Source organism: Sorex fumeus, unplaced genomic scaffold (assembly GCF_029834395.1).
Source record: "Sorex fumeus unplaced genomic scaffold, SorFum_2.1 ptg000072l, whole genome shotgun sequence".
NCBI classification, from domain to species: Eukaryota; Metazoa; Chordata; class Mammalia; order Eulipotyphla; family Soricidae; genus Sorex; species Sorex fumeus.
In genome coordinates this window covers 44,840,775-44,866,992 of record NW_026606129.1, presented here as the reverse complement: position 1 = coordinate 44,866,992, position 26,218 = coordinate 44,840,775, and the positions used below count along the sequence as shown (strand labels likewise).

At 43.2% G+C, this 26,218-nt stretch overlaps 1 protein-coding gene across 3 annotated transcripts; it reads left to right on the top strand.

Annotated features, from left to right (window-relative positions):
• The first annotated feature begins 14,010 nt into the window (after positions 1 to 14,010).
• Positions 14,011 to 23,859, top strand: HIGD1A (HIG1 hypoxia inducible domain family member 1A). Of its 3 annotated transcripts, none has more exons than XM_056129326.1 (4): positions 14,011 to 14,106; positions 20,561 to 20,675; positions 21,604 to 21,738; positions 22,847 to 23,859. In XM_056129326.1, exons 2-4 carry the CDS (start codon positions 20,579 to 20,581, stop codon positions 22,894 to 22,896), a joined length of 282 nt encoding a protein of 93 aa, XP_055985301.1. In that variant the 5' UTR covers positions 14,011 to 14,106; positions 20,561 to 20,578; the 3' UTR covers positions 22,897 to 23,859. The 3 variants fall into 3 exon arrangements, with proteins under 3 accessions (XP_055985301.1, XP_055985302.1, XP_055985303.1); XM_056129327.1 differs by lacking the exon at positions 14,011 to 14,106 and adding an exon at positions 15,379 to 15,440; XM_056129328.1 differs by lacking the exon at positions 14,011 to 14,106 and adding an exon at positions 18,031 to 18,127.
• The last annotated feature ends 2,359 nt before the right edge of the window (positions 23,860 to 26,218 follow it).

The following is a 26,218-nucleotide window of genomic DNA, read 5'->3' as shown; positions in this document are numbered from 1 at the left end:
CATTCTGTCCTTTCTCTGATTCTCCATTTAAGATGTTCCTTCGGGTGTTGTGCTCAGAGAGTTCTGACTGACTGTCAATAATTATGACCAAGAGGACTGTAATCAAAGAGGCCACCCATTTAGTCCGTAGTTATTGTATTTCAGTGCACTTGCCTTCTCTCCTTCCCAGTTTGAGGCCTCTGTAGCAACCATGTTCTGCCAGATCTTCAGCCAGGCTAAGAAGCATCAGAGCTGGGTCGCCCTCTTTATTAGAACTGGAGCTACTAGTACAGCATTGTGTATCACTTGCCTGGCATTGTTCAATCCGATGTGAGTTGAGACAGAAAGAATAACCCAGAGCCCTGGAACAAACTGGGTTCAAATGAGCAAATCAAGTTTTCACAGTGAATGTAGATTATGGCAAATGAAGAAAAAAGGTTCAAACTTCTAAATAAAATGCTCCACTTATAAAGCTGCCGAAAATGAAAGTCTCACAGAAGCCACTGCACAATTTCCTACTTAACTAGGAAGTATTTCCCTGCTAAATGCATAGAAACAAATTGATATATTATTGGGGGTTACAATGATTAATAAGTATATAAAACTTAAAAAAAAAGATTTGTTTGGTTTGGTTTGGTTTGGTTTTTGGGGCTACACCAGCAATGCTCAGGGATTACTCCTGGCTCTATACTCAGGAATCACTCCTGGGGGTGGGGGAGTTCATGGATTCCAGGGATCAAATCCAGGTGGATCACATGCAAGGCAAGAACCTTACATGCTGTATATGCTGTACTAGCTCTCCAGGCCCCAAATCGTAACTTCTAAATGTAACTGTTTCAAGGATAAGGATGAGTACCTCTTCCCATCCATAGGTGTTAGAAAAGGCACAAATCATTTTTAAAGGGTTTATTGACACAAACTGACAGTATCCTGGTATTGTAGAGTTCTCATTATGAGGGAGAATCAAAGCCACCAAGTTTAGTTAGCTCCAATGCAGGCTCAGTGGAATGGTCTTCAAAGGCTGAATTAGTGGCCAAAGTTCAGATCACATTTATATGGGCTCATTCTAAGGCTGAAGAATGGTCTGCACTTGTGTTTGGTGAGGGCAGCTGCAGAGTTGCATATGACAAGGTGATACGTTGCATCTCAGGGTGATGTAATATAGGAAAAAGCAGGACAGGCAGCAGGCTGCCCCTGATAGTGGTAATGAACAAAAAGCAGAGACAGAAACCAGACCTCTCTTCACAGGAATTCCACCTGCACCCATTCAAATGGGTACAGGCCTCATCAGTCAGGTACCTGAGTCAGGCTTCCCTGATCTTGGCACTGAGAATTCTAGGCTCACAGCTTGCAGTGCTCAAGAAGTCATGTACATCCTTCTGCCATTGGTGAGTACTTTGCTGTTCTGTTTACCTTTTAAGTCATGAGACAAACAGAATTTGCTTTTTGGGTCACACCCGGTGATGCACAGGGTTACTCCTGGCTCATGCACTCAGGAATTACTCCTGGCGGTGCTTGGGGGACCATATGGGATGCTGTGGATCAAACATGGGTTGGCTGCATGCAAGGCAAAAGCCCTACCTGCTGTGCTATCACTCCAGTCCCGAGACAAACAGAATTAAACCATGTAATGGTTATATAATGGACCAAAAAAAAAAAAACCAGAAATCTATTTTCAGTTTGCTGAAGAGTTTCTCTACATGCTGACTGGAGGTCCTTCTTTGTAACACTGTACCCCTACAGGAAAACTCCAGGAATAGCCTGAGTGGTGACCAGTCACCAGAAGTGACCAGTCTTTACCTTGCTTTAGAGCAAAAAGTCTAAGTGGTACATGGAATGAATTCACCTTGCCAAAGCTCACATCTCAGATCTTCCTAGAACATTTTCATATAATGATGGGTGATAGAATAAGCCTCAGGAAATTTCTTTTGGTTTCTCTGGAAGTGACTCTCATAGAGTGAACTTGGTCTGATATTCCCTACCTGATGTCCAGCTTCAGTGTAAGTATTCTTTGACACATTCCACTATCATTAAAGCTTATGATCAAAGCTCTTCGCACTCTCCTGACGTTATATTGAAAGAATCCATATTAGGGCATCAAATTTTTGTGTACTTCAGCTAACTTGCAACAAATGCTTTCTGTAAAACTGCTTGGCTGCTTTGCACCTGGGGAGAGGGGACTTGGAAAGTGAACAGGGCATAACTTCTTTCTAAACCAAGTGTGACAGGATTCAGGTGTATTTACTGTTCCTGAAATGTATTGTCTCAGTAAAGCACCCTGCAGATTTGGGTAAAGGATAACTCAGGATGCAGGTGGTTGGGGGAAATTGCCCTTTCCTGGAATGTATTGTCGCACTAAAGCACCCTGCAGACTTGGGTAACTCAAAACGAGGATGATCAAGGGAGATTACCTAAGGCTTAATGATTCTGGCTATAACCTTGCTTGTGCTGACAATCGATGTACGTAAATGCTGATCTTTGAATCTATAGGCTAAGGAGTGAGGTACTTTTAAATGGATTGGTTAAGAAAGTATATGTTGTTACAAATCTATTGGCTATGAAATGCGCGGGCTTTGCTGTAACAGCCAGTGAAGGCCTATATAAGATCCCCTTTGAAGAAGTTCGGGGCTCTCAGCCACTACCCATTTTTGGGGTATGCTGCGGAGCCCCAGCATGCTGGTCTAAATAAACCCCGTTTTTACTCCTGCAGGAATTGTGTCTATCTCGTCTCTCCGCGCCTCCCAGGGCTAGGGAACTCCCGATCCCAACAACATATATGCTTTCAGGCTTCTAGTCCCCTTAATGGAGAAGAGGAAGGACATATAGCTAAAAAGCAAATCAATTTCTTCCTCCTCACTGAAGTTGGTAAACATCTTCAAGTCATGAGTGGGGATTATTGGGGCTTCTCTATGTGTACAAAAGTGTCCAGGTGAGGCTGCATGATCAGCTGCCAGAGATTGCTGATCTGATGACAGGAAATCACTTATGAACCTTATAACCCTGTGAGTCTCAGGCATGGAGAGGAAGACAAGATGAATGAACCCAAACCCCTTGACTAGAGTCTTCATCTTGGCACTTAGTAGATTCTGTATTAAGAGATTCTGATATGGACATTTTGTCTTTATTGTTGTAGTGGTGGTGGTTTGATTTGGGGGGCACCCACCAGCAATGCTCGAAGGCTACTCCTAGCTCTGTACTAGGGGTCACCCCAGTGATAGTAAGGGGACTATGTGGTGCCAAGGTTCAACCCCAAGCCCCTGGTATATAAAACATGTGCTTAGTCTGTTGAGCCCTCTCTGCTCCCATCTCACTTTTTGGTTTTGTTTTTAGAACACATCCAGGGGTGCTCAGGGGCTGCTCCTGGCTCAGGGGTCACTCTAGGTGGTATTCTGGGGACCATATACAGTGCCTGGGATTGAACAGGGTTGGCCACGTATAAATCAAGTACCTTAATCCCTATATGCTCTCTCCAGCCCCTTGTCTTTTTTTTTTTTTTGACTTTTAAATTTTTTTATTTATTGACTTAATCAAATATCCATTTTACTTACATTTTAATTTCTTGCAAAACCTTTTTTTAAAATTTTTTTTATTAGTGAAACACCATGAAGTACAGTTATAGACTTATAAATTTTTGTGCTTGGGTTTCAGTTATACAATGATCAAGTATCCATCCCTCCACCAGTGCCCATCCTCCACCACCACGGGTCCCAGCATCCCACCCACCCCCCATCCTCCCTGTCCCACCCTGCCTCTGTGGCAGGGCATTCCCCCTTGTTCTCTCTCTTCTTTGGGTACTGTGTTTTGCAAGAGAGGCATTGAGTGGCAATCATGTTTGGTCTATAGTCTACTTTCAGCATGCTTCTCCCACCCTGGGAGGATCCTCACAACACCCTTTATTTGGTGCTCTCTTCTCTATCTGAGCTTCCTTTTCCCCTAGCCTAGAGAGGCAAAAAAGTATAGTCAAAGTGACATCTGCAATTGTTTTTTCATTGCAGCACTCTTTACAATAGCCAGAATCTGGAAAAAACCTGAGTCCCCGAGAACAGATGACTGGTTAAAGGAACTTTGGTACATTTACACAATGGAGTACTATGTAGCTGTTAGAAAAGATGAAATTATGAAATTTACATACAAGTGGTACTACATGGAAAGTATCATGTTAAGCGAAATGAGTCAGAAAGAGCAGGATAGACACAGAAAGATTGCATTCATCTGGGGAACATAAAGCAACAAAAAGGGAAACTAACACCCAGGAATGGCTGAGGTTAGTACCAGGAATTTTGCTCCATGACTTGGAGCCCTTGTCTTTTTAACTAGGTCCACTAGAGGCCAAATGCTCTCTTTCTTCTTCTCTTCCTTCAATTAATCCTGGTTCAGTAACCACAGATTTATTTCATCCTACAAACACATGCTTTAAAAAGAAAAGATTTTTATCGGAAGTTTCAGGAATACGGAGAGTCAACTCAGACATAATCTGTACACAAAAGAAACTCAAAGCAGCAAAGCTTAGGCAGAATGATTTGTGAAGAAAGCAATAGCACAGATGAGCTATAAACCTGGCCATTCATATAATACATATGGAATGGGGCACAGGGTGGGGTAGGACTGAGAGTCACAGCATGTTCAGGGGTATTCCTGGCTCAGAACTCAAGGGTTACTCTGGTGTTCGGGAAAACATATACAGTGTCAGGGAGTCAGTTGTTTGCAAGGCCAATAGCCTTACCTCCTGTGCTATCTCCCCAGTCCCCATATAATAGGTTTTATCAGGGGTTAAGAAAACAAGGGGGGTGGGTAGAAAGGATAAGATAAAAAGTACAATCTGGGTGAGGGGGAGGAGAAGGCTCTTTCGAACTTCACTCAAGTAAAGGAAAGCAGAGGCACAACCTGAATCACATTCTGGTATAATAACCGGGCCCTATCCAGGACAAAGTGATAGGAGAGAGGCCAGCATCATTTACAAACACTTGGGCATGACAACAGCATCTGGTTTATGTCATGTGGAGGAGATGCAGCCAAGACCACAGAAACAGGAGACAGAGCTGGGCTTCTGTCCCTATGGCAAGGAAGTCCCAATATTCACTAGTTGATGAGAACAACTGCTCTCTTAACCATTTTCATTGCTGTCCCAACTTCCCCCCTTGTTGTGACAGGTTAACCCTGGGGAACTGAGGTTACACAGAAAAGTATAATACACAATGCCAGGAATGACTAAGAAAATACACAGTGGTGGAGAAAGAGAATATGCTTCAAAAAAGAAGGCATGGCTATCAGGAAAGATTTTACTTGCAGAGGTATGAACTTGAAAGGATGTAAAAGATCTCAAAAAGTATATTTGAATCATAATAATAACAACATAAATTTAGCAGTATAAATTTGTCAATGAACTTATAAAGACAGAAAAACACAAAGATAATTAAAATCATAAATTATGATACTACTCGGATAAGATCACCAATAACATTTGAAGGATATGTCATTTTATTTTTATCTTTATAAATATATATCTATGAAAATAGATACATGTAAATGCATGTGTTTGTGAACATATGGGTGACAGTATATGTGAAGATAGATAGATAGATCCAAAGATAGATATTTCAAACGGAAAGTTGTGATTGGTAAGAATTCTGATGGGGAAATGAAAGGTCAGAGAGAATAGACATAGGAAGGAAAAACAAAACATAGCACGGCAATGAAGCATTTAGAAAAGCATGAACTAAACAGGTCTGGGCGGAAATCTTACCTCTGCCTTTATGGAAAATCAAGCAAATTACTTAATGATGTTATTTAACACTACTAGCCCTGTATATAATGCTGATAATAATATTACTTGATAAAACTGTTTTGATGATCCTCAGAGATACATTAATGTGTCGAGTGCATAGCTGTATCACTTGGGAATGATAGGCACTGAGCACGCATGTGTTAGTGTTGTAGAGAAGTTTGGGATGCTCCATATGTTTCTACTTGCTTCTGTTGTAAGTAGGTAAGGGGAAGTATAACTAGAAGATCTTGCTCCACTGCCACTCAGAGGCAGGGGCAATAATCTAGAGAACAAACACGACTAATAAATGGCAAAGAAAATAAATCCAAGGTGGCCGATAGAGAAAGAACTTTATTAGCAACAAGCTGGGGTGAGGGATTGCTGGAGATATGGTTCACAATAAAGCATTTATGGGGCCAAGAGATATTAGAGCTGGCAGGGCACTTATCTTGCATGCAGCAGACCCAGGTTCAATCCCTGGCACCACATGGTCCCCTGAGTGATCCCTGAGTGCAGAGTCTGAAGTCAGCACTGAGCACAACCAGCACCCCCCCCCCAAAAAAATAGAGCACTTTCATTGCATGCATGAGGCCCTGAGTTCAACCCTCAGAGCGATCAGGATTGGGAGACTCTATTAGCAACAAACAGTAGGCTCAATCAAAGATGGCAAACACCACCCTGGAGCCCCATAATGCCTACTTGCCCACAAGAAGTATTTTATTTTATTTTTGCTTTCATTACAAATGTTCTTTTTTATTTTTGTTACGTGTAGGTATTCCTTTGAATTAGAAAGTTTAATTTTTTATTGTAGTGAGCAAAAGACATGAGACTTTATGTCTAATTCACAAAATAGCAAATCCAAATGTGCCAAAAATGTATGCACAGTTGTCTATTTCACTAGTACCAAAGAAATGCATATGCAAATTGAAGTTATACTATATCCATCAAGCTGGCATAAAGAAGTATTTTATTTAAAAGAACAGGAAAGCCCACTTTTAGAAAGGGCTTATTTTGTACACTGGTTGGTGCCAGAGTAATCAGTAATTCCCCTTGCAGATTGTCCTCTGGGGCAAAATGGCTCAGCCTACAGGTTATCAACCTTTATAGATTTGGTAGTGGGGGGTAGTAAAAGGGGGGAGGATAAGATAAGGAAAGCATTCTTTACATTCTCCACAGCCAGGCCCAAAGCGTTTGATGGTTTTAATTGTGAATCAGGCTTCTAATTTCTCCTGTTCTAGCTTCATGAGGATAGAAACATTTCATTTTCCCACCCTTGGCACATGAGGATTCCAGATCCCAGTGAACCATAAGAGCATATTAGCTAAAAGTGATAACAAGTCTTAAGATTATTGATGAATTGTCCTTGAAGAATAGCCCGCCCCTCACTTCTTTTGTCTTTTGGGCTACACTTGGCAGTGTTCAGGCTTACTCCTGGTCCTGTTTAGGAATCACTCCTAGAGGGGCTAAGGGAACCATATGATGTGCCAGGGATTGAATGTGGGTTAGCCATTTCAAGGCAAGTACCCTATCCACTGTACTATCTCTCCAGTCCCTACCCTGTTTACTTTATAGAAAAAATTACAAGCTGGATAGTATACTTAACCATCTCACTGCCTTGATTCCCTCTGATCATCCATGTTACACTTGGTAACAGGCCATGATTACCACTTTTTTTTTAAAAAAATTATGCTTTTTATACCCAATTTTGGGGCCAGAGCAATAGCATAGCAGGTAGGGCCTTTGCCTTGCACGTGGCCGACCTGGGTTCAATTCCTCCATCCCTCTCCAAGAGCCTGACGAGCTACCTGTGATGTATTCAATATACCAGAAACAGGAACAACAAGTCTCACAATGGAGATGTTACTGGCACCCACTTGAGAAAAATCGATGAATGGGAGGACAGTGCTACAGTGCTAGAGTGCTACCCAATTTTGAGAGGACAAGGTGGGGACTAGGCCATACCTGGTAGTGTTCTAAGGCTACTCCAGCTCTGTGCTCAGGGGTCAGTCCTGGCAAAGCTTAGGGGACCGTGGCTGTGCCAGGAGTGGCACCTGGGTCAGCAACATGCAATATAAGCACCTTACCTCCTGTACTCTCTCTCTCGGGCCCCCTCATAATTCTAGGAAGACTTAATAGCTTCATAAAGCAGAATATCAGGACTTTGGTGGCTTTGACTTGATGGCTGATTCCCTGAAGATCTTGAGGCAGGCAGATCATCTTTCTTAGCTGGTTTCCTCTTAGCAGGGCAGGCAGGTTCCTGTCCCTGAGAAAAAGTATATGCACCGGGAGAGCCACTCAGGCCCACCTATTTAGGCAAAGTATCTGTTAGCATAATTGATTTTTCTCCAGAGTTATGAAAGTAATTGTCCATCCATCTCTGGCAAAGGAGACAATTATCCTGTCCTTGCTATGATTTGGATCTAATTTAGATGTCAGCTACATTTATGAACCCTCAATTCATTAAGCCATCAATACAAACAGATGGTGCCTGGAAGTCACAATGAGGGTAAAGTGGCCTGGAGAGCCTGGAGAGCAGTCAATAAAAAGCTATTTGTAGTGCCATTGAGTGTGGCAGTGCCTCGCAAAGTGGTGCCTCATTCTCGGAGATTCAGTAGACTGTAAAAATAACCCTAAAACGTTGTTGGGAAGACACAAAGCAGGGGAAGCAGAGTCCATCAGCGTCCAAGGCAGTGGGGAAGAGAGCAAATTTCTGAAAGGTAGACTGTGTAACTGGTGGGCAATTCAGACATTAAGAAGCAACAGAAGCCCACCGACCTGCCCAGCTACTGCAGCCCTAGTATTGAAATGCAGCTGGAGGCACAAAACTCATTTATTGAGAAAGTCAGGGAGGCAATCAGTGTTTATTTATTTATTTGTATTTTGGTTTGGGATCACATCTGCCTGTGCTCAGGGCTTTCTCCTGGCTCTGCATTCAGAGGTCACTACTGGTGGGCACAGGAACCATATGGGATGCCAGGGGTAGAACCAGGGTCAGCCACATGCAAGGCGAGTGCCCCACCCTTGTAATATCTCTCCAGCTCCATACCATATTCTTATATTTTTATGCCTTCCTTGGTACTTATCGAGAAAAGTGTGTACGCCAAACAACAATAACAACATATTTCCATGGAATAATCTATTAAAGACTGAAATATTAAAGTGCAATGATTTTATTCACTAAAGCATCATTACATATACACACCAGTCCTACAGCTACTTTGGTTTCTAGTGGAGAAAATTTTGGTGTGGTTGATTGAAACAATATGAAATAGACTATAAACTAAAGAGATGGGTGGCGGGAGAATAGTACAGAGGGTAGGACACTTGCCTTGCATGTGGCCAACCTGGGTTAGTACCCAGCACCCCATATTGTCCCCCAAGCCCTCAAAGAGTGAACCTTGAGTGCTGAACCAGTAGTAAGCCCTGAGCACAGCCGAGTGTGGCCAAAAAATCAAAAACAAAAAAATAGATAAAAAGGTGCACATGAATTACTTGCTGCTTTACTGAAGTAACTAAATGTGATAATCTTATACTTTATAAGTATCACTGTCACTGTCCTCCCGTTGTTCATCGATTTTGCTCGAGCAGGCCCAGTAACATCTCCATTTTCAGATTTCTTGTTACTGTGTTTGGCATATTGAATATGTCACGGGTAGCTTGTCAGGCTTTGTCGTGCGGGCAACATACTCTCGGTAGCTTGCCAGGATCTCCGAGAGAGGCGGAGGAATCGAACCCGGCTCGGCCAGGCTGGCTGCGCATAAGGCAAACACCCTACCGCTGTGCTATCAAGTATACTTATATTTATTAAATATAAGTATTTGTTTAGATCCTTTATAACCAAGACACTAAAAAATGTAAATCACATAGGCCAGAGCAATACTACAGTGTGTAAGGTGCTTGCCTTGCACACAGACAACTCAGGTTCAATCCCTGGCACCACATATGGTCCCCAGATCCCTGCCAGGAGGAGTGATTCATGAGAGCAGAGCCAGGAGTAAGCCTTTAGCAAAGCCTGGTGTGGCAAAAAGGAAAAAAGAAGTACACATGTAAATGAAATTGTTTTTATGTTAGGTAAATTAGACCTGAAGGGATGCACTAATACCCACAATCACGATCACAATCACGATCATCCTATTGCTCGTCAATTGCCTCAAGCAGGCACCAGTAACGTCTCCTTCATCCTAGCCCTGAAATTTTAAAGTGCCATAATCAAGGCCCTTTCAGGGTTAGGAGAATGAGACCCATCATTTTTACTGGTATTTGGCATATTGGGCACGCCATGGGGAGTTTGCCAGACTCTGCCGTGTGGGCAGGCTACATTCGGTAGCCTGCCAGGTTGTCCAAAGTAAGAATTAAATAAGATGTCTTCCGGGAGCGGCGGGGAGGGGGGCGGGTATCAGTTGGTGGGTGTGACCCCTGCCTACTGGAAGATGGAGGATCTGGGTGGAGGATGCTCAGCCCCAATCCAAGCAGGCTTGGAGATCTCAGCCCAGAGACCTGCATACTTTTGTTCCTCTGCTGGTACCTTCATGCGTGTGGAGACTGGTCTCAGCATGGTTGTGGCTGGTTCTGGAGGTCTTCACTAATACCCACAAATATAATTATGTACCATTTACAATGTGTCATATATTGGGGGTTTTACATAACATTTAACTCTATAAAGAGTACTATCAGGTGGGTCCTACTGTTGGGCAAGTGAAAAACCTGAGATACCAAAGTGATTATTGTGCCCAGTACCACACAGCTAGTAAGTAGCAAACTCAAGAGTCTGTGGTGTAGGGGAAAAAAAAAAGAGTCTGTGGTATGAATTAATGTTATATTGCCTCCCACACAAAATTTAATATGTGTTGTGCCATTTCCCCCTCTGGGTGAGTTTTGTGGTTGCATTTTAGAAGAATTCTTTTCTTTTTTATTTATTTTTTTGCTTTTCGGGTCACACCTGGCGATGCTCGGGGGTTACTCTTAACTCTGCACTGAGGAATTACTCCTGGCGGTGCTCAGGGAACCATATGGGATACTGGGAATCGAACCCGGGTCGGCCATGTGCAAGGCAAACGCCCTACCTGCTGTGCTATCACTTCAGTCCCAAGAATTCTTCTTAAACAGTAGAGGAACTCTTCCTAAAGGGCAGAACTCTTCCTCTATGACAGACTCAAATGAGATATAAGGGGGAGGCGAACAAGTGTGCATCTTCCACACAAGTAGGAATGAACACACCTAAATTTCTTTATTTACATAATTTCATCACAGAATTTATCTAAACCTTTGCTTATATTTTTAAGAATCCAATTTATATATATAAAAGGTTTCCTTTTTAATCAAAATAACTGCTTGTTAAAATATCTGTGAAATGGAGTCAAAAGTTTTAGTTTCCTTGCACCAATCACCATGTCCAATAGTAATTCGTTAAATAAGCATATCTCCTTATTATACAATCTCCTTTAGGAAAGGGCCTGCTTATTTCTGAATAGAACATTTCATTATTTTACTTTAGATATCAGTTTATCGTAATTTTGAAGTCCTTGTTTTATAGTTGCATAATTAATACATGGCATTGGGAATTTTATATATTTTTTTACATTTTTATTTATTTTTAATTGAATCACAGTGAGATAGTTAAAAGATTGTTCATGATTAGGTTTTTGTCATATAATGTTCCAACACCCATCCTTTCACCAGTGTACATTTCTCACCATCAATGTCCCCAATTTCCCTCCTGCCACCTACCACTCACCTCTATAACAGGCTCTTTCTATCTCTCTCTCCTTTTGGACATTATAATTTGCAATACAGACACGAAAGGTTATCATGTATATCCCATGATAGGGAATTTTAAAGCAATGTCAGCAATTACATGAATTTCCTCACTAACCATTACTACATGTCTCCCTCACTTCTGAGTTTCATCTTATTTTTTAAAAATTTTACAATATTGTGCTCATAATCATCATGTTTTGATATCTTCCTGGGCTAGTGATATAATACTCTCTGATCTCCCAGTCACAAATCACAGTAAGAACCCACAGAGGAGCTGGAGAGATAGTATAGCAGTAGGTTGCTTGCCTTGTATACACTGATCTGGGTTTGATCCCTGGTATCCCAAGTACCAAGAGTAATTTCTGAGTGCAGAGCCAGGAATATCATGGAGTTGTGTTTATAAGTGCCACACACTGAACCTGGGTGGTCCACGCGCAAAGAAAGAATCCACCAGGTTTTTCTATGATAGCTAATAACATATGAATTTTTCAGCAGGCCTCATATAAGATGACTTTGCCCAACTACAGAACTTAAGTGTTCTGACCATGTTTAAGATCAGAGAGGCGAGGCTAAATTACAATGTTCTGTAGGTTAGGTGATACTCTCCATCTCATCTCCGAAGATTAGGTGTTTTAACTACATTTTCAATTTTAAAGCGTTGCCAGTTGGGGCTGGAGCAATAGCACAGCGGGTAGGGTGTTTGCCTTGCACGTGGCCAACCCGGGTTCGATTCCCAGCATCCCATATGGTCCCCTGAGCACCGCTAGGGGTAATTACCTAGGGGTAATTCCTGAGTGGAGCGATAGCACAGCGGGTAGGGCGTTCGCCTTACAAGCGGCCAACATGGCCGACCCGAGTTCGATTCCTCCACCCCTCTCGGAGAGCCCGGCAAGCTACCGAGAGTATTCGATATGCCAGACACAGTAACAACAAAGTCTCCAATGGAGACGTTACTGGGCCCGCTCGAGCAAATCGACGATCAACGGGAGGGCCTTCTCAAATTCCTGAGTGCAGAGCCAGGAGTAACCCCGGTGCATTGCCGGGTGTGACCCAAAAAGAAAAAAAAAAGCGTTGCCAGCACTTTTCAAGGGAGTTTTCAGAAAGAAATTTCATTATAAAGAGAGGACAATCATTATTGCAATTGCTGTTTTACAAGGTAAAGGCCAAGGTCATGGTTAATACATGCCATGGCTAATATATGCCAACCTAGGGAAAACCTTAAGTAGGCCTGACCCCATATCTTTGTGGATATTTGTTAAATAACCTTAAGATTTATATACGTCCTCTTGGGGAACAAGCTTAGGTCACATTCTTTGGTCATTCATCTTTGTTATTCTCAGACTCAAGCTCCTTTATAATTTCATCACCCAGAGAGAGTCATTGATTATCCTCTATTGAGGCCCTCTGATTACTGCATCTGTTTTGGCTTTTCTTCCTCTAACAAAATTAAGTGTCGGCTGAGCTCACAGACAAGATTTCAGGGAGATGTTTTTGAGAACCAGACAAAATGGGTGCCTTTCAAGGAGTGGAAAGCCACGGCATCCAAATCTGGGGTTTCTGGGGGCTAGTAGGGTGTTTGCCTTGAACGTTGCCCATCCCAGTTCTATCTGGGGGCACCGTGCCCCGCCAGAAAGCAAATAGGAGTAAGCCCCAATTACTAACTGGGTGTGACCCAACAACAAATTAACTTATCACTCATACAGGTAGCACGAATGTTTACTACGTGATTTCTAAGTGAACTGCAAGCCCTGGAGCCGAGGGGCGGGGTGGGGGGCGGCCCTAGGATCGACCTCCAGAATTCCTCCCCTCCCGCCAATTTTTTTCTCCTCAAATCCTAGGTGGCGCCTATTTCGATCTTTAGGCTAGAGCCCTGGGCAACCTGCCTCGTCTTATGATTATATGAAGTCGTGCACCTTGGCGTCCACCTGCCAGTTACTATTATCCCTCCCACACATTAAGAGCTCTCTGGCCGGGGGTCACTGTCACGGGGGACTTTGACCGCGTTCTCAGTGATTTTTAATCACCAGGTTTGGGTGAAGACACCGTTAAAGGTCCTGCTACAGTAAGCTCCAGAAAGGGGGCGTCGCAGGGCGCTCCTTCACCCACCCGCACCCGTCGGCGCTCGGGCGGGCACGACCACGCTACGCTCCCTCCCTCCCCAGACCCGCGGGGTTCGGAATCCCTCCTCGCCGGGCCCCGCACAGCCAGCCCCTCCCCGGCTCGCGCTCGGGACACGGCGTTCGCGGGACCGTCGGGCCAGCGTCCAGGTGGCTTGACCTCCTGCGAACCCCGGACTCTGGGCTTCCAGGTTCTGACGACATCCCCCGACGTGAGCGTTTACGCGGAGCCACCGCCCGTTACCTGTCGCCCCAGCCAATCGGGAACCCGCTCGGGGACGCCCCGCCCACCACGTACACGCACGCACACCCGGGACCGGCTGGGACCGGCTCCCCACCCCCCACGGGTCGGAGCGCTGACTTCTGATTGGTCGGGGCCGGCCAGAGGCGGGACCTCAAGGAAGCCGGGTCGGGCCGAGGAGGCGGACGAGGGGGAGATCCACACAGGCCGACTGCGGCGTCCAGGGTTTGGGGTGTCTGGAGGCTGAGGTGAGACGCGCGAGGTGAGAGGAGCTAGTGCGAATGCGAGTGACCCCCACCTCGTGATACGGGAAGCGGCTGAGTAACTCTGGGCCTGACCCAGAGCGGCTTGGAGAGGGTTGGGGGGGGGGCGCGCGTCAGAGGAAGGGGGCGAGTGGGGTTCGGGGCCCGGCGTCGTGGGTCAGGGTCGCCTGGCGGCTGTGGAGTAAAAGAGTCTCTGAGGAGACGAAGCCGAAGCGAGGGGCGGCGTGAAACTTGGCCGAACGGGTGGAGCCGCCGGGGGGGGGGGGGGAGGAAACCCCGAAAAGGACGGGGAAGGGGGGGGGGGCCGAGCCCCACCTCGGGGAGCCGGGAGCCTCTCGCGCGTAGGCGGAACCTGTGAGCTTCCGGTGAGCGCGGCCCCTTCTCGCCCGGGGATGGTGGGACGAGGGCCGGGGGCGGGCCGCGGGCAGCCCAGTGCGCCAAGGTCACACCGGCCGGGAGCGAGGAAGGTTGCGCGGGGCGGGGAGGGAGCGCGAGGCCGCGCCCGTCACGGCGCTGAACTCCCCCCTTACCAAAAAAAAAAACAACAACAACAATGCGCCCGTCGGTTCGGGATGAGGAGACGCTAAATGTGGGTTTAGCGTGGGGTGCAGCGCCATCCAAGGGCCTGGCGACCCTTGCGCTTCCCCCCCACCCCGGAGGCGCGGTTGCGGGCAGAGGCGTCCGGGAGGCCTCTACGGCCCGACGGGTCTAAGGCTGGGCCCCCGCCGGACGTGCACATCGGGGTGGGGAATCCCTCGCTGGAAACCCGGGTTCTGGTTCCGTGCAGCGGGATTGCAGGGGAAGGAGGTGGTGCTGACAGCCCCCGGTCCAGGTGCCCGGCTCCGCGCCGGCTGCGGCTGCGTAGGAACCTCTGGGTGGGGCCCTGGCCGCCCTGTGTAAAGTAAACAAGCCCCGCTGGTGGATGCTGAGGCGAATATGAATCCATCCCCCCCCACCCCCCGCGTTGTTTGAGGCGGTACCAGGGGTTCCCAAGAAGAGCCTTCCGTGTCCCATCCTGGATTCGGGGCAGCTCCCTTTCCACTGTGCCTGGTCCAGCTTCCCCAGAGCGTGGTGGTGGGAGTGTCTTTAATGTGGTCTGAAACAGGTGACGAAATAATTCGTGGTTTCCACATGGGTTTTAAATACTGGGTTGTAGGTGCCTCTTTGCACGTCTTCGGCTTTCGGATGGAGAGCTGAGTCAGTTTCCCCTCCCCCCCCCCCCCCCCGCGGGTGAAAAATGAAAGATGATGAAGGGAAGGAAATCTGGGCGTTCTGCTACTGAAAAGATAGTTTTCTAGTCAAGGTCGAAATTGTTTTAGGTGAATTAAGTTACGGGGGGGGGGGGGGGAAGAGAGAAATTCGGTCATACCCCAAAATGCTCTGAATTTTTGGTATTATAAATGTGTTAATAGAAATCGATTCCCCTTACTGTCTCCCTCTTATTGGGCGGGGAGAGTCGGGATGGGGGAGTGAGGAAAGTGTCTGTAAAAGGGGAATGATAATAACACTTGGTTATGGCGCTCACGCGGTTTTGCAGGGGTGCACGCTTGTGGCACCAGGGATCCTGAATCTCGGTGCCTTGGGCTGTACCAGGGATTGAGCTGGGCCTGGTGCCTGTGCTCTGCCACTGGGCTAACTCTGGGCCATGCATGTTTTTCACAGTTCAAATAGAGATCCTGTTAATAGTTGTATTTTTTCCACGTTATAAAACAGCATCATTCAGTTTGCTGATATGGGAGTGTATTGTCGATCAAAAAAAACCTGTACTGAATCGGGAGAGCAAGGTTCCAAATATACTCATACCAGAGGTCTTCATGGTGATGGGCAATTCATGGACTCCATCAGAACCTTTCATCTGTAAAAAAGGCTCTGGGCATGGAGTAATCATCCATTCTCAACTTACATGGCTTGTAGTTACTGATAATTTTTTAATTAACCATTTTTCAATCTTGGTGACTAGATCATGATGACTGGGGAAACTTCTGGGTGGTAATTAGGAAGTTTTCAAAATCTTAAATGCAGAGATTTCCTAGAGAAACATGAGTTAGAATTTATTAGATTATATAAAAATAATTTGAGGAAACAGAGAACTAGTACAGGGTATAAGGTGATTACCTTGTTTGTGACTGACTTGGTTCACTCAGACCTCCTCTTCCTCCCCTAGTTCAATCTAGGATAAAAGTTAATTATAACTTGGGTTTTAAATATTTCTCTTTCCATACAAATTTGCATGTATAGTGTTCTGGATAAGAGATTATCATTAGTCACTGTATTAGTTTCTGTTGGGTGACCATACTCAAAGATGCCCAGGGCTTGCTTCTGGCTCTGCTGAAGTGTCACTCCAGATAGAACTTAAAAGGACCATGTGTGGTAAGATCCCAGGATTGGCTGCATGCAAGAGAAGTGCCTTTTCCTTCTGTATTTCTCCATTCAGTTCCATCACTTTATTTTCCTAGGGGCTACTTTAGGAGGTTGTGCTAGAGGAGGTAATGTAGCTCTGCTGTGTAGTTACAGAAATCAGCCTCAGGTCCTCATGCTGGGTGTGTCTAATAACTGCTTGAGCTATGTTAGTCATTTAAAGCAAATAATGACCCTATGGTTTCCCACATGCAGATTTAACCTGAGGAGTGTTACCTGAGGATTGTTGGCAGATCAGAATTTTAGTGATACAGATGTGAAATTCAGGAAAAACGTCAACTTTGCTTTAGTGAAGTGCAGTTTATTTAAATAAAAATGAGGGGAGAGAAAGTATCATGAGTAAAGAAGTGATGCACCCCAGATAGGATGCAGGCAGCTCCAGAATGGAGTGCCCCCAACTTTCTTGCTTTTAAAGATAATTTCCAAATAAATGATCTCTTAAGATTAGGAATTATGTCAAAGGAAGAAAATGTGTTTATATCTGCTAAGAACTGAGGTGTGTAATAGTTTCATTTCATGGTTACAAAGAACCAAGATTTTGGTTATAATTTCTTCCTTCATTAAGTACAATATAAGAATTTGAAAAGAAAGATAATTATGAAAGGTAGATACAGTTGACCTTTCTACAAATAAAAATAAAAATAAATGTATATATACATATATAATTGTTTTACAAAATATTTATAAACTATCTGAGGTAATTTTAATTGTTGAAAAATTGAGGTTTTGTGTATGTGTTTTTAATGTGTCCAGCAGATATTTTGTGGTATGCTTTTACATGCAAGGCGTCATGCCAGGCAGTGGAAATGCAAGCAAGGTAGTTGCAACCCCTGACTTAAAAGATTCTAGCAAGAGAGGCTGGAGAGATAGTACAGTGGTAAGTTGTGCTTGCCTTGCATAAGGGTCTCCCAGCACCTCCAGGAGTGATCCCTGAACACTGAAAAGAAGTAAAATTCTAGCATGAGAAACAAAACAGGTATTTAAAGAAAGAGAAAGTACAGGCCAATTTAGTAGACTGCATAACAAAAGCATTTAGCAAAGCCTTTCTAGAGGAGTTCAATTAAAATAAGTATAGGATGCCTTGGGCTGGCACTTGTGGGCTTACTCTTGTGTATCTTCTTGCTTTCTGATTCCCAGTATCCCATATGGTCCTTGGCGCACTGCTGAGAGTAATTCCTGAGTGCAGAGTCAGGAATTAACCCTGACATCGCCAGGAATGGCCCAAAAACAAACAGAAAAAGAGTAGGAGTTTTATGCAAAAACTTGAAAAGTATACAGAGCATCTCTAAAAGTTTTATTTGCCACCCCTGGGTGTGCTTACGGGGTTACTCCTGGTTTTATGCTCAGGAACCATATGCAGTGCAGAGGATTTAACCCAAGTCAGCCACATGCAAGGTAAATGCCTTACTCCCTGTACTACCTGTCCAGTCCCTTCTATTTTTTTTTTTTTTTTTGCTTTTTGCTTTTTGGGTCACACCTCGTGATGCACAGGGGTTACTCCTGGCTCTGCACTCAAGAATCACCCCTGGCAATGCTCAGGGGACCGTGTGGGATGCTGGGAATCGAACCCTAGTCGGCCGCGTGTAAGGTAAACACCTTACCCACAGTGCTATTGCTCCAGCCCCTCCAGCCCCTTCTTAAGAATTTTAACTGGGTTGGGTTATAGTAACTCATACGTAGAACACTTGCCTTGCCAGTGTGAGTCATGCCCTGGGTTTGAACCCTAGCCTTTTCTCATTTCCCAAAAGGGTGATTAGAATATGGGGTTGGAAGGGAGCTGAAGGAATTTGTGATAAAACAGACAGGACTTTGAGAATTTTAGTTATGATCAAGTGTAAGGTATAACTCCAAATTCCATTCTCATTGTCTTTGTTGTACAGTAACCATTATTATTTCCGTGTTTATGCTCGATTTCTTCAAATACATAGTGACTATCCTGAACCTTGAGCTTATTGAACCTTGTGTTATAAAAAGCTCAGCAAGTAGGAGTTTATTCCCTTAGAGGTAATGAAGTCTAGTTATAATAGGACATTTCCCCCATCTCACCAATATACTGTACTATTTGTCTGAATTGAGGTTTTGCTCTTTCAGGTGACAGAATTATACTTTTGCTGTAACAGGGTTGGGGTCTTGGAGGGATGACTACACTGCTCAAATGAAGCACAAAGCCTCCTCTCTATAGTTGAGTTTTATATGCGGGCTTTTGCTACTAAAACTCCTTATTAGAAAAATGTTAAAAGAGCTGTTATCTAAGGAGTAAGATACATATTTGAGAGAGAAAAACGAAGGTAAGCCTTCTTATGGGTAGTGATTTTTGGGTTTAGAGGACAGCCTGATGTCAGGTGACACCAATCCCTGGCCTAGGGGTGAGCTCCGGTGGAACAGTACAGGGGATGGGGTTCCCAGCCCACCTGGTGCGTGGCTGCTCTGAGTGGATTTCTATGGATAGTGACTTTTGAGTTACTGTAATTAAGACTAATCAGAGGCATATGTATTTACATACTGTGACTCCTTTATTTTATCTCTGAATAAAGTTAGCAGGCAGTTCAAATCAGCTCAGTGCAGTGTGTGTGTGTGTGTGTGTGTGTGTGTGTGTGTGTGTGTGTGTACACATAGTAACTATGACTAAGGTGAAAATGGATTTGTTGTGGCCTCATTGCGGTAGAATACCTGTTGATTTACTGTGTGAAGATAACTGAAAGGGGGCTGGAGCGATAGGACAGAGGATCTGGTGTTTGCCTTGCACGTGGTTGCCCCGGGTTTGGTTCCCGGACATCCCATATGGTCCTCTGAGCACCACCAGGATTGATTTTGGAATGTCGAGCCAGGCGTAACCCCTGAGCACCCTTGGGTGTGCCTCAAAAAATCAGAAAAGTAAAATAAATAAAAGATAACTGAATGGGATCTTTGGTCCCTAAGATAATGGAAATTATCTTTCTCCTCTGCCACTTTTATTCATAGAATTATCAAGCTAGTATCAATTTAGTATCAATTTTTAAATACTATTTTAAAAAATTTTATATTGCAAAAGAAGGTAGAGAATTTTAAAAGGGAATTTTAAGGGTCTAGAAGAAATGTAAAGGAAACTAGATCAGATGTTTAGAAGATATCCAAAGTCTGTTTTATGTTCAGTTGAACGTTTATTATGTTTTAAAACGTAAGCATTTTTAGCAGTGTTTCATATAAAGTCTTTATCCTCAAAAAGAGGACACAATGAGGGGTCAGGAGCATAGTTCAGCACATAAGGGTTTGCCTTGCACACTGCTGATCCCAGTTCATCCCAAATACCCCATATAGTCTCCAGAGCCTGCCAGAAGTGATCCCTGAATAGAGCCAGGTATAAGCCCTGAGCACAACTAGGTGTGGACCCAAATTAAAAAAAAAAAATTAAAAAGTACTTGTATGATTTCTGACCTGGTATTAAAGAGGCAAAAAGGAGTAGTGGTTTGATTTGAATAATTAAAATGATTAAATTTGATTAAGGATGAAAATAGCCAGAAAATTCATAGCCTATATATTTTAATGGATAAAATGGTTTCAATTAATTTTTTTCACTGTTTTAACAATGTGATGGAATTAAAAAAGGAATTGGTAGTAGGTATGAGTTCTTGGGTTCAGTTCCTGGCATCAGAAGAAAAGGAATTAAATACACAAAGGATCAATAAAGAGAACAAATATTTTGCGAGTGATTAAAATAATTGTTATATAAACATAATATACTTAGTCTTTGTGAAAATAAGGTTTAAGTACAGGCTGTCATTTAACGCTCTTAAGTCGTGAGATCCCAAACTTACTTGGTCTACCACCCTCTTTTCCATAAAACAATCACTCAGCATCTCTCTACCTTTAAGTTAACAAATGGAAAGTGACTCCTAGTTGCATCTGCAGCTACTACTGCTCTCCTCCCACCCCGCACAGTCATTCAGCACAACTGCTCACTCCCCTCCACAGTATCAGGTCCTTTGGGAAACATTGCTCTAGATAATCTCAGTTGTAGAAACTCATGGACATTTTCTTTCAGGGAGAGACTTCGGTCACAATGTCTACCAACCCGGATATTTCTATTTCTTCGTATGATGAAGGTCAGGGATCTAAACTTATTCGCAAAGCTAAAGAGGCACCGTTTGTCCCCATTGGTAAGTTCGACTTCAGTGGTCTAAAATGGAACTATTGTGAACTTTAAATCAAAAGTGGTCAGTCGTTCATCAAGCACTTCCTGAAAACATTTTTCCAGGTATTGTTATATGTTGATATTATTTCAGTGAATGTTTGGGAGACTACCAAGACCATCCTGTCTCCAGGCTTTGCTCAAAGGACTCATAGCACTCAAAAAAGCCGTTTAAAAAAAAACTCACAGTTACAGAATAATACAGTTATTATTTATTGGGTTCTTTCATTGAACCAAGTTGGACCAAGAGTTTTCTGCACTGTTTTTGGGTTTTCAGAACACTTTTAAGTCTTGGAAGGTAACGGACAGGGTTCTCCTACATGCAAAACGTGCATTCAACCCATTAAGCTCTCTAGTCTTCCTGGCACTCTTTTAAATGAATTTATATATGGAATCCACAAACCCACAATTTAAAGAAAATCTTCAGCTGGCCAAAGAGTTAGTATAGGGAGTAATTTGCCTTGTTGTGATTAACCCCAGTTAGAACCCTGACGCCACATATGGTTCCCCACATGCTGCCCAGAATAAGCCCTTGAGCACTGCTGGTGCCACCACCCCACCCCAGCTCTGCCCTCCCAATTAAAAAAAAAAGAAAGCAACTTACTATGGGGCTCTACTGTTTGCTCCCAATTATGTATTGTTCAGGGTTGAGGCAAATAAAAAACTCAGATTGTTATGTAGCACTGCCTTCCCGTTGTTCATCGATTTGCTGGAGCGATCCCAGTAACGTCTCCATTGTGAGACTTGTTACTATGTTTGGCATATTGAATTCGTCACAGGGAGCTTAACTAATGTTTTAATATTAGCATTTTTTTATAAGAACAGTGAATTAAATGATAAATCATCTTGATTACCTACCTTTGCCCATGTAATATTTGAGACTATTTGTTTTACAGGCATGGCGGGTTTTGCAGCGATTGTTGCCTATGGATTATACAAATTGAAGAATAGAGGAAGTACTAAAATGTCGGTTCATCTGATCCATATGCGTGTTGCTGCTCAAGGCTTTGTTGTTGGAGCAATGACTCTTGGTAAGTTCCTACAGGAAATTTTCACATTTGTTATTCCCAGTTAATATTTTCCTTTGCAAACAAAACAGGATAGAAACTTTTAAGTGATTTTGAGACAGTTTCAAGATCTGTTATATTCTCTATTCATGTAAAAACTGAATTAATAAAAATTCAAGTAGTGATAGTTTTACTGTCAGTGATAACTTTCTTAATAAAGTTTTAAAAAATGGAAAAGAGGACAAGGGTCAAGGGTGTACCTTGGTGTGTGAAAGAACCTAGGATCACCAGGTATAACCCTGGAGGTCCTCAAGGACTCCTGGGATGGTCTGCTGGACTGCTAGCATTGAACCATAGACCTGGGAGTGACACTCAGGCTCCCTACGAACTACTTGGGATGTACAGAAGGGGAAAAGAGGGAAGAATCTCTTCAGTGAGGTTATAACTTCATTGAAGATTCTAGATATGCAGAAATGGTTGATACTGGAGGCTGGAGCGATAGAACAGTGGGTAGGGTGTTTGCCTTGCACACGGCCAACCTGGGTTCAATTCCCAGCATCCCATATGGTCACCCGAGCACCACCAGGAGTAATTCCTGAGTGCAGAGCCAGTAGTAACCCCTGAGCATTGCTGAGTGTGACCCAAAAAGCAAAAATAAAACCTTTTAAAAATATGGTTGATACTGTGGCACAGTATGAGTTTCTTTTTGAGCTCACCCACCAGCGCCTATAGGATCATATTCAGTGCCTGTATAGACCCAAGATAACTGCATTCAAAGCAAGGGCCTTAATCCCTATACTATCTCTCAGTCCGCCCCAATTAAGTTTTTAAATATGGGACTTTGTTGACTTAATCTGGTAATATGTAGCAAAAGTAACTACTAAAATTGTGCAGCGTTGATTATCTTCCAAATATTTTGATCGCCTGAGCTAGTCATGCTAGACTTGAGGTACACTGCTAGCAATGCAAAGAATTTGGAAAATGGAAATTGTTTGAGCAGGAAAAGCATCTTAGGATCAATACTGCATGTTACCAGTGGTCTTACTCCTAGCTTTTATAAATTGTTTTCATAATATTGAAGAAAAAGGTTTAAATGATTAACAAACATTCTTTTTTTCTTTCTATTTTTTAGGTATGGGCTATTCCATGTATCAGGAATTTTGGGTAAAACGTAAACCTTAGAAGAAGAAATGCTGTTTTGGTCTTGGTGGTACTTGTTTTAGTTAGATGTCTCATATTGAGGTTATATTTTTATGGCGAAAGTAAATTATTTGAATCAGACAGTAACATGATAATTTGAATATTGGCTTCATTTCTTGCAGGCTTGATTTGCCTGTTGATAAAATTACTGGTGACAAGTTTATTCAGGGGAGTCAGGTTAACACAAAAGAAATGTCATTCAAATGCTTTTGATGGTAAATGTACATCTTCTTAAATTTTTTTGTTGAAATCAGTACTAAAGAAGACAGCAGTCTTTAAATACTCCCGGTTGCTGCAGCCTATCACATGCTTTTTATGAAATGTAGGAGTCCTACTAACCCTGGTTACGTGAACTTTTTCCGTCTTGATTTATGTACTCTTAGAATACTTCAGTATTAAGGACTGGCTGGCTCTTTAAGAACAATGCATGAAAATGTAAACATGTCTCCCCATAATTCAAAATGTGTGTATATGTTTAAACAGGCCTAAAAAACTAATAACAGAACTGTTAAATACTTATTTCAGAATCACACCTGTACTTGTTAAACATGAGAGTAACATTCTGCATTTCAGTTGAATTCTTTTATAATTGCAGAATTTTATTTTTGCTGCTGTTACTAGAATAATTTTTAAATGTCTTGAAATAAAAAAAGGTATTTTAAGAACTAAAGCAAAACTAAATATTAAGTTTTTAATATGTGCATTCTGTTTATTTTCTCTCTTGAAAACAATAATAATCATAAATGTTAAATGTGATAATCATAAATGTTAAACTACCTAAAGTAGAAATGATGATTTATGAGCAGACTGGTTTGGTCAGACATTTATGCAGATTTTGTTATACCACAGAATGTTTTACTGAACTTGTGAAATTCTTTCTAACCTGAATTTACATTCCATGGTGATACATGGTAAATGTAATATTAATAAAGTGAACATGTCCGACATCTTGCTTTTGTTTTTTAATTGGGAAAATATAAACCTCAGAATGCATAAAATTACATTTTCAAAATGGAAAAAGAACATTTTGTACCTTTGGTACAAACTGCAGTCAAAAACTATCCACCTAGCCAGCTTCTGTTGATATTTGCTGTGTCCCACACACACTGCATCCTGCCTTGTGCCACCTGTGAGCACCACAGCGACCTCTGATGAGCCATACAGTGTGCAAGCCCCCGGCTAAAGGAGTGTAATCCACTGAGAACCTGTGCAAGCACCACAACTAAAGCGTGCCTATTGAAAACAGTGCTGCAGGGGAGGGTATGGTGTTTTGTTTTGTTTTTAACCTAGCAATTTCTTAATATCTTTTATTTTTCCTTTAGTGAAACAAGATAGTATTTAAAAATAAGTATTTAAAGATACTTAGAGAAATATGTGGGAAGAGAAAGACAGGTTTTCAAGAGAGAACATGGGCTTCTTCAAAAGGGCAAAAACCAAGAATACATATCCAAGTTTCTTAAGGTACAGTCCAGGGTAGAGAATGAGTATGTTGTACTTTATTTGGTTTCAGTTTTTGTGCCATGACTCTTGATTTGTCTGACTCTGCCATTACATCTGACTCATCTGACTCTGCTCAGCCATCACGCCTGGTGATGTTCAGGGGACCGTATATAGTGCTGCAATAAAACCTGGGTTGGCCATGTGCAAGGCAACACCCTACCCTCTATACTATCACTCCAGCCTTAATACCGTATGTTTTTGAAATATTTGTATATGATTCCTCTCATACTTCTCTTTCCAATTATTCTTGAGGGCATGTCCTTTTTAATTTATAGTACCTGGCACTGGTACCTAATTCATGAGTGTTCAGTGTTATTAAGTATATCAGAGTAAGTTGGTTTGTATTTTGGATGCAGAAACATAGAAAGTTACTATTTCTAGTTTGTGAGCAACAGGGACATCTGGTGGTAAGAGCTAGAATTTGACTTTGCGCTGTTAGAATTTCCTCAGAAGTACAGTCCATTGTGACAGGGACCTCTGGTGGTTAGGGCTAGAATTTGACTTCGCACTGCTAGAATTTCCTCAGAAGTACAGTCATTCGTATCAGCCAGAATTTTCGTTTTGAGATTAGTTTTATTTTAATTTACTACTGCCTTTGTTTTGGGGCCACATCCAAAAACTTTTTTTTCATGGTTTTCATGGATCACTCGGTGGTATTTGGGGAACCGTATAGATTGTGCCAGGGACTGAACTAGGCTGTTTGCAAGACAAGTGTCTTACTCCAAATGCTATCTTCTCTCTCTGCCCCTAGACCAGACTTCCTGAACTATTTTCTCCTTCGACCCTCTTTTGCCCAATAGATGAAGCACAGGAATGTGCTACCAGATACATTTATAGTACCTGGCACTGGTACCTAATTCATGAGTGTGGATTCATGATAGTTGTTTTTTTTTTTTTCTTTGATTTTTGGGTCACACTGGCAATGCTCAGGGACTACTCCTGACTCTGCATTCAGGAATTACTCCTGTGCTGGGGGACCATATGGGATGCTGGAGATCAAACCTTGGCCGGCTGCCTGCAAGGCAAACACCCTACCCACTGTACTATTGGACTGGCTCCTGTAGTTGATTTCTAATTACTTGTTTTGTCCTTGCGTGTTCAGAGATCTTTCAGTGTTGCCAAGATTTTTACAACTGTCACGTTCAGTTATGTGATTACATATGGGTTCAAGCCTAGTGTTTGAGAAACTTAGACTAGGCTTCCTTACAGATGAGGAAATATTGCTGAAACAGTTTGAGGAACTGGAGATTTCCATCACGAATCACGACCATCCTGTTATTCGCCGATTGCCTCGAGCAGGCCCCAGTAACGTCTCCTTCATCCTAGCCCTGAGATTTTTAAGAAAGTGCTATATTCAAGGCTCTTTAGGAGAATGAGACCCATCATTGTTACTGGTATTTGGCCTATTGGGTATGCCACGGGGAGTTTGCCAGACTCTGCCGTGTGGGCAGGTTACATTCGGTAGCCTGCCAGTTTGTCCAAAGTAGGAATGAGATAATAAGATGTCATAATAAGATGTCGCGCGGCCGCAAATGTGGCCACACAGTTCCGGGAGCTGGGTTTTATAGTCTCTGAGTCTGGGCCGTTGATGGGATTACACGGCGCCAGGGGGCCAGTTGGTGGGTGTGACCCCCGCCTACTGGAATTTGGAGGATCTGGGTGGAGGATGCTCAGCCCCGATCCGAGTAGGCTTGGAGATCTCAGCCCCGGGGCCCGCATGCCTTTGTTCCTCTGCCAGTACCTTCATGTGTGCGGAGAGTGGTCTCAGCATGGTGGTGGCTGGTTCTGGAGGTCTTCAGCTGCC